The sequence below is a fragment of the Macaca thibetana genome, chromosome 18 (assembly GCF_024542745.1).
Source record: "Macaca thibetana thibetana isolate TM-01 chromosome 18, ASM2454274v1, whole genome shotgun sequence".
Classification (NCBI taxonomy): Eukaryota; Metazoa; Chordata; class Mammalia; order Primates; family Cercopithecidae; genus Macaca; species Macaca thibetana.
The window spans coordinates 66,089,354-66,102,845 of record NC_065595.1 but is presented as its reverse complement, the minus strand read 5'-3'; the positions used below and the strand labels follow the sequence as shown (position 1 = coordinate 66,102,845).

The window sequence follows — 13,492 nt, the reverse complement described above, 5'->3', positions numbered from 1 at the left end:
CTGGGCGATGGAGTGAGACATTGTTTCAAAAAAAAAGACAAGCAAGCACCAGACTCCAGAGCAGAAGCTACACCTTAAACCAAAGCAAAAAAGGACAATCTTAGTTATGCTTTATGGCTTTTAACAAGTTCCCCAGCCCCTCACCCATTGCTCATCTGACGGTTTTATTATAGTATGTTTGCCACAGGAATGTCTCACTCGGATTATCTGAAATAATATTGCTAGCAAACCTACAACTCCATGCAGTAACATAGGTCAAAAGAAGAATTCCTCAGGCATCAGTTTGTTTCTCAAACCCTTCGCCAATAAACTTGGGAAATAGCTATTTAATACAGCACAAAAAAGAACTTAGTGGTACTTGGAAAATGGCCCTCAGAGTCAAAAATTTATAGCTCGGTTTAGGAATGCTGAGGCCCAGTCTCAGGGAAACCATGCTACTAAGTCTTTTGACTGGGCAGATAATCTAAGGGCAGAGCTCATTTATCTTCCGGGACAGTGCTGTGTGAGCTTGATCCATACTCCTGCTTGTGTGCCTTGAACAGCTAACTCTGTGTTCAATGCTTTATTCTACTGGATGCTGGAAAGACCTTTGACTCCACCAGGTTTTTAAAGAATTTACCAAAGTTGCTGAAAACATTGGATACTTGGTCTGTTTCTTGTCTTTGATGTCACAGGTCCCATTAACTTTGCAATGATGGAGAGGAGGACATAGGGAGAAAGAGATCACAAAATTTTGGAAACATATATACACTTGTCACTGCTTGATTCTTAATTAAATAGGATAGGTAAGCTAGAACATTGATCACGACTTCGAATGCTCCTTTTACCAAATCTGTATGGATTTTATTTCTCTAAAAAAGTAACATCATAATGACTGTAAAATCCTGGTTTTGTATGAATCATTGGTATGTTCCTAGAATTCCTACTTCAGATACATTCCTCTCAATATGTAAAGCTGGTCAAGCTTCTGTTCTCATTTATCTCTGCCTCTGACCCATCTTTCTAAAGACAATTTGCTTCTTTTGCTTTATTTCATTTATTTCCCTTCTTGCTTTACACATTGCCCTATCCCCTATTTTCCTACATATCTCTACAAATGTCTAACAGGGTTTTCTCCTGTTTTCCAAACTTCACCATGTGAAATAATGGCTTATTCCACTAAGCAGTTTCCTTGTTTCCAAAAAATACTGCTATTTGCCATTTGTGATAACTATTAAGCAGGTCATATTCTTTGCAAAGGGTTAGAAAGAATATTTTCTTGATTTTCTAAGTAATGCTTTTTATTGTCAAGACCCAAGTGTGAGGGTTAATATTAAGTGCCAACTTGATTGGATTGAAGGATGCAAAGCATTTTTCCTGGTGTGTCTGTGAGGGTGTTGCCAAAGGAGATTAACATTTGAGTCAGTGGACTGGGAGAGGCAGACCCACCCTCAGTATGGGTGGGCACCATCCAATCAACTGCCCACGCAGCTAGAATAAAGCAGGCAGAAGAAGATGGGAGCAGTGGACTTGCAGAGTCTTGTGGTCTTCATCTTTCTCCCATGCTGGATGCTTCCTGCCTTTGAACGTTAGATTCCAAGTTCTTTGACTTTTGGACTCTTGGACTTACACCAGTGGCTCTCAGCCTTTGGCCACAGATTGAAGGCTGCACTGTCGGCTTCCCTACTTTTGAGATTTTGGACTCGGACTGAGCCACTACCACCTTCCTTGCTCCCTGTGGTACTTCACCTTGTGATCGTGTGAGTTAATTCTCCTTAATAAACTCCCTTTCATAAATACATATATCCTATTAGTTCTGTCCTTCTAGAAAACTCTGACTATACACCAAATAACGAACATTTTTTCAATTTAAATTAATCCTTCAGTTTCGATTAAATCATCATGATCAATAATTTGGATATTAAGAAATCAACCTCTACATTTATTAGGTTTGGAAGATCCCCCTTCTATGTGGGATCTTATTCTTCTAACATAAGCTAAAGTAGAAAGGATATTTTCTGAACGTCATTTCTATGAGAGTTATTTTCCTTACTCAATTTGGAATTTTTAACACCTTAAAGTAATGGAGATGGAATAGGAAGAGAGGGAAGGGAAAGAGGACAGGGAATGATCATTCAAAGGACTGTGCAAAAAAAGAACAGGGCACCCTGAGAATGTAATGAAAGAATAGTTGGTTCCTCCATAGATCTATGTTGCAGTTGTCGTTCTGAGGTCTTTAATTAATGTGTTTAATTCTCAGAATAAATCTGTGAGATTAATACTGTTACTATCCCCAGGGAGGAAACTGAGCCCCTGAGGCTAAATAACCTGCCCAAGTTCCCACAGTCAGTAGAAGAGCCTGGATCCCAATCCAACAGTCTGGCTCCAAGGACTCCTACCCTTCCCTATAGATCTGTTTCTTTCAAAATTAACAGAGTTGATTATTTCAATACTGATGAGGCTGAAAGTGAAATAACAGTGACTTATAACCAAAATGCCCTGATTCTTTTGTGATTCTATACATGAACCAAAATATTTGAGACCTATATATTGATTTAATTGATATTTTTGGTGTTTATTGATATAAAAGAAATTGCTCAAATGCTCATCAGTGATGACACTCATTAGAAAACATAGAATACCACATTTTATGATATTTAGATTCAGGTATAAGATGACCACATGTTCTGGTTTGCTCAGAAAACCCCCGGCTATACCTGCTGTCCAGGCATAATTGTTAAGTTCACTCTCACAGTTGTCTCATTTTGAATAATAAAATATACAGTTGTCTTACTGAGGCACAACCAGTGCAACTGGCACAAGTCAATTTAATAATTTAAATAATTACTGGTTTTTATATGGTTTTAATAATTCTGATGCTTTCATTTCCTCATCCTAAAATCAATTGTTCTTACCATCATGAGCTTGACAATGCTTTTCCCCGTTTTTCCTTTTTCTGCCTCTTCCTGCCTTTAAACACTTCATTTCCCTCTAGTCCTTTTGCCAAATCACTGCCTCTCCTGCTTCAGTGCCTTCTAGTCTATTACAACGACCCGAATGGCATTTATATCCTTAAGGATTCCATTGTCACTTTCTGGAAAGGTGCCACTACTCAACTTCACTCTCTCACATTGTCTTTCCCATATTGTCTTTCACTCATCACTTGCCTTAGGAGATCTAGGCTTTTTCCATATCATATTAAAATTCTTCCAAAAATGTACTTTTTTTTTTTCCTTTGAGACAGAGTCTCACTCTGTCACCCAGGCTGGAGTGCAATGGCGCGATCTCGGCTCACTGCAGCCTTTGCCTCCTGGGTTCAAGTGATTCTCGTGCCTCAGTTTCCCAAGTAGCTGGGATTACAGACGTGTACCACCACACCTGGCTAATTTTTTTGTATTTTTGGTAGAGACGAGGTTTCACCATGTTGGCCAAGCTGGTCTTGAACTCCTGACTGCAAGTGATCCACCCGTCTTGGCCTCCCAAAATGTTGGGATTACAGGCGTGACCCACTACTCCCAGCCAATTTACTTTCTTTTAGTCCCCTTACAGAAACCCCCTGACCTCCTTACCCTTGGATCAAATTCATTTATTCACTCAGACATACAGTCTACTTGGGAAGCTTAGCTGGCAAATTCAGGTTCCCAGCTCCAGGGCTTCATTTCACAATATTACTTCTGAAGATCCTTGGGAACTTGACCTGCAGAAAGAACGGAGAAAATTCCTGTCCTATCTCTGCAGAAGAACAGTTTACATATGCCTTGAAGCATTAAGTTTTATTACTCTACCCTTATCTCAGTCCACCAAATTACGGATGTTGGAGGGCACAGTTGGTCACTAGTTTTGGAAAGTTGCTCCAGGCCATCGGTGAATGAGTATCAGGGAGACAACTGCCAACTCTATCCTACTCAGTGACTTGAGAATTTTGACAATGCTCTCCCTTTCTTAGCCAGCATGGATTCTTAAAATCTTAGTAGTTAAATTTATCCTGCTTATGATTCCCAGTACAGAACTGTATTCGATTCCCTTCTCCTGGTACAATTTAGCAACATTAAATGGCCCTATTTATCCAAATACAGTTTAATCTCCTGATGATAATGACATATCATTAATGGGTTTGCTGTAATAGTTGTTGGGTTTGTGGTACCTTTTGGGAGAAACCGCAGTAAGGACTGAAGATCACATTTAATAGAAAGAAATAAGTATCACTAAAGATTCAAGGAAAGTAATTAGCTTCAGAGTCACGTGGCCAAAAATAAATTCTATATTCCACTCTACAGTAATGTTTTAAACAGTCATTCTTCCTACATGCTACCTTGTTCTTTCATGCAAATGGTCGTATTTGAGATAAGTAGACATCAAGAACAAATGAAATCATTGCCGAGATCGACTGTATAATATATTTTAGAGCTATTGATGTAATACTGAAGAACAAATGTGCTAGTATAGACCAGAATTTGAGCAAATCCTAGTCACAAAAAGTGACCATGGTTCTGTGTGTCAGCTTTACAATTAGATTCCTTTAAGAATTTCAGCAACCTCTTCTGTCTCTTACGGGCAGAGGCCATATTTACTAGGACAAAAATTGGTATGCTAGGGGGAAAATGTTTGAAGATGAAACGCTACTAGAGAATCAGAACATGCAGTAGCTATGCCTCTGGAAGACCATCAGAACTCAAACTTTAAAAACAGCAGCAAAAATAAGATGCCTCAACCAATTCAATCTAATTTCTCCAAATATTATCTTTTCATTTAATTTGGAAAATATCCACTTTACTAAGAATAATCTTTAAACATCAATCTCAAATCTCACACGATGTGAGGTTGTATATATTATGTTCTTCAAAGTGTGGTCTGCATTTATAGAACAAACTGAAACTTTCTTGTATACTACAGAGTAAATCATAAGATTGTATTAATTCTGTGAATCACACATACAGATAGCAAAGAAGAAAAAATATAGTTGATCTCAATTTGGTCTCATAAAAACACAGTATCTGTTCTTATTGTCACTTCACATTTGATAAAATAGGAATACCTCCAAAAAATTTAATGAGTAATTTGAAGAAATTTCTTTTTAGACAAGAGCAGTGGCACTCATTAAACTAATTTTCCTACTTTAAGCTTCTACAATTACAATATTGTCCTGAAAATAAGTAGACATTATTTAATAGTCTCTTTCAAGGACTCTTCCCTTAAAAAAATACAAAATAAATCCATTGGTACCATTTCAAACTGGGCCCCTAAATATTACAAATCCCTTTATTCTCTCCGTCTTTGCAAATTACATCTAGTTTAGACCCAGAATCGCTCAACTAAGCAACATTTCTGTAAGATACAAAAGCCTGTGATTTATTAGGAAAAGCTTGAGGGTCTATTAATACTTCATTAAAACCCCTACGTAGTATTTATAGCAACAACAGAAGAAAAAAAAGTATTGTCAATTAGTGGGTCAAAAATGAAGGCAAATAAAATGCTTATGAACATATAAAGCAAAAACATAAACCCATGACTTGGTGCAACGATACTAGCTTAATTTCTTAGAAGCCCAACTTCTGCATTCCTGAACTGTGACCAGGGATGGTCAGGGAGTGCTGAGAGGGACAAAGGGCCTCACTGTCACTGGTCCATGCTCTTAAGCTGAGAGGAGGAAAAGCCTGCTGTGTCACACAGCACTCCCAGGCAAGAACTGACTTTGAGCCCAGGAGAAGCCTACAGAGCCCATTTCACAGTATTCCTTAGACATGGCCTTCCTCACGCAGAGGCTGAGGGATTTAGCACTTTGTGGTTTTGCTGCAACTGGAATCTTTGTTATTCTGCATGAGGTTTGCACTAAAGACACAGATGACCTCAAATGTAGACACAAAAAGATTGTGAGAGACCAAGTTGGAGAAAGAGAACCAAGAAAAAGCTCGTAAGAAATTTTAAAGTGAAGCACTAGACGTTTATTGACTTGTGACGACAGTGGTGCAATCAGAACAGGCAGGAAGGTCTGTTTTGCTTCATTGTTTGGATTTGGGTCTGAGTTTCCAATAATTTATAATAATGCGCACATTCTGTTGAAACAGCTCCAGAAATTGTGTTTATTGAACTCAATAGTGGAAAGAATTCCATTTGGCCCTATTTGTGTCTTTTCTCTGAGAGTAGTAATGAGGATTAATAAAAAACACGGCTTAGTAGAAACCTTATTAGTCTACCAAGGGTGAATGGGCATTGGCCAATTTGTAAAGGGAGCTAAATTTAAATTCTTAATATAATCTAATGCCAATTAAGTGCATATAATAAAGAATGACCACCTTGAAAATTAATCTATTTAATAGTTAAAATACAATCAAATTACTCTGTTCTACAAATGTAGCTTCCTTCCCTTTCTAATTAAACATTATTTTATGAATTTCAATTTCCCAGATGCCTGGAATTTTTTTTAAGTTTTGTAAGCAAGTCTTCAAAAACGGAAGGTACTTTGCTATTTCTGATAATAGAAAAATTGGCTTCTTGTCTTAGCAATCACCAATTATGTTTATAACCCTAGGAGATTTTGAGGACAGAAAATCAAGCTAAAATCAGAAAAGAAAATTATACAGCAAATGTTATGGCTTACACAATTACAAAGAGACAGCACTATTTTATTTTGTGATCTATGACGCTGCTGGGGGGAGCAACTGCTATTGCTGGGGCTGGCAGTTCTCTCTAGGGGTGGACACCCCCATAGAGAACCAGTTTGTATGTGCTCATCAGTGGGACAATATTTTCTTGTTGACGCAACTGGCACAGAGAATTTTGCCTTTCTATACTCCAACTCCAATAATATCAATTTCCATGTATATTGCTCATGGCCATCATTTTCCAGTCTTTAAAATTATGTCTTCTGATCCCTTCTAAATCACCCTAAGTCACTGAGCCCTAAATTAGAAGCTGCACTCTAACAAGAGACAAATTATTAATACCTCCAAGAAGAGCGATGGCCTCACAATGAGGTCATGGAAACTCCAGTTTCACAGTTGAAAAACAAAAGCATTTCCTTTCTCTTTCACCTCCTGGGAATTTTTTTTTTTTCTTTACAAGAGATAAAATCTGACAAAGTGAAAATATCAGGAGCTGGCTACGTGGAACCTGACCTAGATTAACATTTCTCTGTGTTTCTTTGGTGTATCATTTTCTATGTCTCATTGTAAAATGTAAAAAATTGTCTTCTCTGAAAAATTTTAAGCAGTCAGTTATTTTGTTTTTCAATTTAAAAAAATCATACATTGCCTCCCTCTCTCTATTCCACAAATATTTCTAGGGCATGTTGCTGGGTACTGAAATTAGAAAGATAAACCCTGACTTCTGCTCTCAGGGAAACTGCAGTCCAGTGCAGGGGTAGGGGTCAGCTACAGAGGAGTAGCATCATTAACTACCTTTGGAAATAATAAATTTATGGCTGCAACTGGCCCAGGGTTCACTGGTAGCATAAAGGAAATAATCTAGACCCAGATTGGAAGAAAACAGGAAAAGGTACTAAGGAAGGCTTTAGATTATGTTAAGTGCTGTGTTTTAAATATGTCCCTTAAATTTTATGTGATGACAAGTTAATCCCCAAATTCATATGTTGGTGATATTTGGAGGTAAAGCCTTTGAAAGGTAATTAGGATTAGGTAAGGTAATCAGGGTGGGCCTCCATGATGGGACTGTGGCTTCATAAGAAGAAGAAAGACCTGAGCTGGCACACTCTTTCCCTCTCACTACGTGATGTCCTCCACCATGTTGTGACACAGCACAAAGGCCCTGGCCATATGCAGCACCAAGCACTTGGACTTTCCAGCCTCTAGAACCATCAGCTAAACAAACTTATTTTCTTTATACAGTATCCAGTCTTTGATATTCTTTCATAGAAACAGAAAACAGACTAAGACGGTAACATATGACCCAATCTCCGAGGACTATAGTACTTACCAGGTGAAGACCAGGAAAAAGGCTCTTCAGGCCAAGAAGTAGGATGTATAGAAAGGGAACACAGTGTGATGGCTAAGAGGCATGAGCTGTATTGTGGAATGTATATTTTACCACAATTTTTAAAAAGCAACAGCAGCAGCATGGGTTTTGGGTTGACATTACCATACTTCACTTGGGTCAGTTAGTTACCCTGTATCTCAGTTTCTAAATCTGTAAAATTAGAAGCAAAAAAATTCCTACCTCATAGGAGTAAACCGTAGGGGCTTTAATACATGTAAAGCATTTGGAATAGTGCTTGCTTTATAGGAAGCACTTAGTAGACGTTAGCAATTAATACCATGCATGCAGACCTAGAGACACATGAGAGCGGGCACCCAGTAAGGCATGGGAGTTTAAGTTGCCTTCTCCAAAAGGAAAAGTCTAATAGACAGAAGGAAGGAACGCAGAAAAGAAAACTGAGTTGGAGATCATCACAAATGCCGTTTTGAATATATCCCTTTTTCCTTCTTGGAATCTTCAGTGAACTTTAAATGTGCATTGAGGGTATATTTTTGAAGCTACCTACACTATACTACCTGAGAATAACCTGTCAGTGAAAATTAATTATGTCCTAATTTTAAATTTTAAAATAGAACACTCATTTTCATTAAAATACTCCCTTTCAAAGGGCAGACTGATTATATTACTACTCTAAATATGTCATCTATACCAAGGCCTGAGAAAGAGTACAATCTTGAATCTATGGATGCTAAGCATTCCCCCAAAATCTGTGTTTGGATACATATAAGCTATCTCTCACTCTGTGGACAGAGTGATGCTATTCTCTAATGCCACATATTAGATAGGAAGGAATGGCAAGAATACAATGTGAAAAAGCATGATGATGAGATCTTCCCATTTAAAAAAATGGCAGAGAAATGTTAGAACATTGGAGACTTGAGTTGATTAATATCTCAGCTTCTTCATTTGCAAAATAAGGTTCCATGTTTTCTACGGGTCCTTGGGGCTCAAATGTCCTATAAACTGATTGCTGGGAGGCTATATGCAATCACAGCAGACTATAAAACCCTGGGTAAAGGAAAATCTCTCTCCAGTCCAGCATTTTGCCAGACAGTACTACCAAGGAATATCTGTAGGAGAGAGAGTAATATCTGGCTTTTACATTTCTAACTTTCCTATAAACATATGCTACTGATTTGCTACCTATAACTTTGGCTAGCCTTTCTTGAATTTCTATTTTGAGTATACTATGGCCTACTGAATGGATAATATATAACAAGTGATCAGATCACTTGTTTGCACTGACTGACTTTAAGCTCAAACATTTTTGTCTAATGTTATGATTTTGACTTTTAGCTCAAACATTTTTGTCTAATGTTATGATTATATTGGGCAGAGATGTGCTGGCACTTTATCCCCAACCTCAGAATGAGGATAAACAAATATGCATAAACATATTGCATGCATAAACATTTACATAAACAAATGTGTTTTGCCTCCATCTTGGCACACAAGAGTAGGGACTGATGGTCTCCTGTGCAGATCACACAGCCACATGGGAAAGCAAGGAAGGCACTAGAAACACAGAGCAAACTCCCATTTAGGAAATGGGCCACAAATTGTGGGCATGAGGGTCAAAAAAAGGATTAATTTCCCTTGTCTTCCTATTAGTCAACAATTTGTATAATTTCCAGTAAACATGTGGGAAATACTGAAAGGCTTCGGCTTCCTCTATACCTTCCTTGAGAAATGACTAGAAGGCAGTAACTTCTTGGACCCTGACCTTGTTAAATGTTGACTGCCAGCATTTTTCACTTCTGAGAACAGAAACATCCTATTCATATGGTATTTTCTTGTATGCCCAGAGTCCTCCCAGCCTCTGCTCCATCAGCTTTCTCACATCAGCCAGAAACATCCAAGCCACAGAAGTTGCCCATCATGGCAGTGCTGCCCAGAAGTGTCCTGATTCAAGGAGACAACACAGACAGCAGCCTCCAACACAGCAGTCACTTGAGCCGGGCCCTATGTTAGCCATGTGCTATTTTTATATTGAACTGCCCTATACTTGTTCAAAGCTAATCTCCAGGTACTAGAGAAACACTCTTAATACTATGAGAGCTCTCTCCAGGTATATAATATAGTCATGGTATCTATAAATGTAAAGATACCCTGAATGTAAAATTTCCCCAAAATAGGTATTGATGCAGTAACTGGTTTGTTGAATTGAGTATTTGCTGATTTAGGTTGAATCTTGTTTGGGAATGTGGAGATTTCTATTCTAGGGGTGGTGTCATTCCAGGAAGGCAGACAATCTCTAACTAGATCTCCCTCACCACTTTCAAAGCAAACAAGGGTGCATTCCACAGCACCAGTGGCCATGAGCTTAAATGCAGCTGACCAGGTTTGAGATGGCCTCCAAAATATGCTCTGTTATTAGTAATATTTTTGCATTCACATAAGTACCAAAATGCCTAAGGCAGGCCAGTGTTTCATTAGTGTCAAGTGAAAGCCTTCCCCCTCTGCTTGCCCCATGTGCCTCTGGTGCACAACACTGGATACCCAGCTGGGTCATCCAACCACAAGCCAAGGTAAACACAGAAAGTGTGAGTCATTGGGGGTAAGAGTTATGCATGTCTCTACTAAATGTGGAGTCTGAATACTGGCACTCTGGCTGAACCACTATGATTCCAGCATATGTTTATGATCAGCAGCTATTAAATCAGCTACTTCCAATGTGTAAAGTAGCTTCTACCAGTTATTTGGGTATTTTTTGTGTGGGGAAGCATGAACTCTTCAAGAGCGCTAAAAGAATTTTTTGCTTGAGTCTGATTCTTTCCAGATTAATGCATTAACATTAAATTCAGTATTTTAATTACTTCAATAGACTATATGGCATCTATAGAGTTGAAGACAACCTCCCAAAGTGAGGCACTTTTATTAACTTATTTTAATTGCTTTGGCTGAAACGACTGACATTTCTTTGACAAGCGGTCTGTTGAGCCAATCTCATCCCACAAATTAAACCCTGCCAAACATATCTACAAAAACTACTGCTACTTCGCTTGCCAATCCCTAAATACATCCAACCTGAATTACTGACTCCCTCTCCCTACCCTCTACCTTCATCTATAGACCAATATACACATATCACAGCATATCCACATGCCCAACTCAAATATCATGTCCTCCGTGAAGCAAACCCTGTTTCCTCTTCAGAGGATACAATACTAAACAAGAAATGGTTCCCAGTACGCCTGGGCTCCAGTATCAGCTCCTCAAGCACAGGAACTCTGTCTTGATTAGCTTTGCTCTTTCATGATACCTTCAAGAGAAGATACTTGATGAATGTTTGCTAAAAAAAAATCAAAAGAAAGAGTAAATGGATGAATGAACTGAATATCACAGAATCTAGAGGTCTCTATTTTCTCAGTTAAAATTATTTATTATTCATTCATCACATATATAATTTTAAAACTGACTTGGACAAAGTGTTCACTATACAGTGCTGTTTTTTGTTTCATTAATCAATCTACTTGCTAAATGTATAACTCTCATCCTTTCTTGGCTGACCCCTGCTTAAGTTTTCAGAACACTACCACCTGAATTCCTCTATCCGTTTCTCTCTCTGTCACTTTTATTCCTTTAAAATGCATGAGCTAAGACAGTTCCTCCAAATGTCAACATGATACTATATTTGAGGTAACATGACTCATATCTATCAGAAACTGTTGAAGACTGAATTGTCTGGACTCTTCACTGATTCCTTGTGACCTTGAAAATTTACTACTCTAAGATTCAGTGTCCTCACTTAAAAACGAGAGATTGTAACAGGTGCAACCCCAGGTTCCTTTCAGCTTTCTGTATTCTGGAAAACTAATTCTCCGTAGTTTGCTAGGATAAGCTTGCTACACAAGCCTCATGAGTAGGCCGAACAGAAAGCTATCTAAAGGAGTCGGATACCATTATGGCCCACAGGCCAAATCCAGGCTACTACCTGTTTCTCGAAATAAAGTTTTATCAGAACACAATCAACTCTATTGGTTCATGTAATGTTTATGGTTGCTTTTTCGATAACAACAGTAGAGTTCCAACAGAGAAAATATAACCAGCGAAGCCTAAAATACTGACCCTTTGCAGAAAAACTGTGCTACCCCGGTCTAAATTACGTGCACCGAGGTGTGTGACTTCCTGCCTAAAGAACATTCCGTTCCCTGAATGAGACCTGAAGTCTCACTATTAGAGGTTTAAAGAAATGTATATATGCTTTGGGAAGGTAAAACACCTTAAATTCTAAGACTGTTCCTTGCTAGAACAAAATGATCTCTTAGTGGAGCACTACAGGGAAAATAGAAGGGCTCCAGGAAGCCAAAGTAAATTGATCAGGCACAAAAATAAACTTGCTTACATCCCAATCTTGGCTGGGTCTACAATGGAGAAATGAGTCTCCAGATGCAGTGTCCTGGGAATAGACTCTTGAGTTCAGTTTTCTCACAGTTTTACTCTAAACCTGCTTTTACTCTAAACCTGCTTCCTTGCCCAGCCCCTCTTAATGGGTTTTACTCTAAACCTGCTTCCTTGCCCAGCCCCTCTTAACCCAACAGCCAATAGCTGCCAGACAGCAGGATGACAGTCAGGTACAATAACAGGATAAAACCACCAAACGGTCTGTACACATTACTGGCACTTTCAGGCTCCGATGAAATGATGTGTCTGAACGTCAGAAACCATTATGACGAGCGAAGGGGCCAGACACAAATCACACATTCTGTGATGCTCCATTTAGATGGCTTCCACGAACAGGCAATGCTAATCTCTGGTGATAGAAGTCAGAAACGGGTTGCCTGGAAGGAGTAATTGAAGGAACAAAGTGCATGAAAAAAATGTCTGGGGTGAGGGAGATGTTCTGTATCTTGTTTTGGATGGTAGTTACATGGGTCAAAAATCATGGAACTGAATATTTAACACTGCACTTTATGGTAGAGGAAGTATATCTCGATTTTTAAACTGACTGTTATCACTAAATAAAGCATTTATTTTTATTTGTTTGTGGGTACGGCTTCAGAAATCCTGGAGGTCTTTAGATTCATTACCATTATATAATTTTCCCTCCATGGTAATGGATAAGAAGATGATGTGAAGATAGAAAGGTGAAGAAGGGGGAAAGAAAGGTGAAAAAGTGTTCCTTGGTGCAGGGAAATTCCTGTCAAGCCTCTAAGCCCATTTCCTTCCCAGGCACGTTCTTGCAATATGTCATCAGATATCAGTTTTAGGACCTAGTATGTCAGAGGACACTCAAAAGCAGAAAATGAGGAAAAAAAGTGAAATAGATTTTTCCTCTTAAAATGTATGTGTGTGTGTGTTTTATTGAATTATTAAAAACACAAGGAAAATATTCTACAGTATGCTCCCATGTTTCTTGGACGTCTCCAGTTTAATTTAAATTCTATTAAATTTTTCTAATTTTGTGCCAAAATAAAGTATAAAGTATTTTAATTAAATGAAATATAAACATAGTTAAATGTAATTAAGTATAAATGAAATTATTAAACTAGCACATAAAATACATCTTTCAAAAAGAAGT

The 13,492-nt window shown here is 38.3% G+C and overlaps 1 protein-coding gene across 3 annotated transcripts in view; it reads right to left on the bottom strand.

The window, feature by feature from the left end:
- ARHGAP28 (Rho GTPase activating protein 28) overlaps window positions 1-13,492 on the bottom strand; it is a 192,612-nt gene that overhangs the window by 164,013 nt on the left and 15,107 nt on the right. Inside the window, exon 1 of one of the 3 annotated variants that reach the window (XM_050767462.1) lies at window positions 3,549-13,362. The exons of the other annotated variants lie outside the window; for them this stretch is intronic. Coding sequence (XP_050623419.1) covers window positions 3,549-3,565 — 17 coding nt within the window. The 5' untranslated portion in view covers window positions 3,566-13,362. Of the gene's footprint in view, window positions 1-3,548; window positions 13,363-13,492 lie in introns of those variants that run through there. 3 annotated transcript variants of the gene reach the window in all.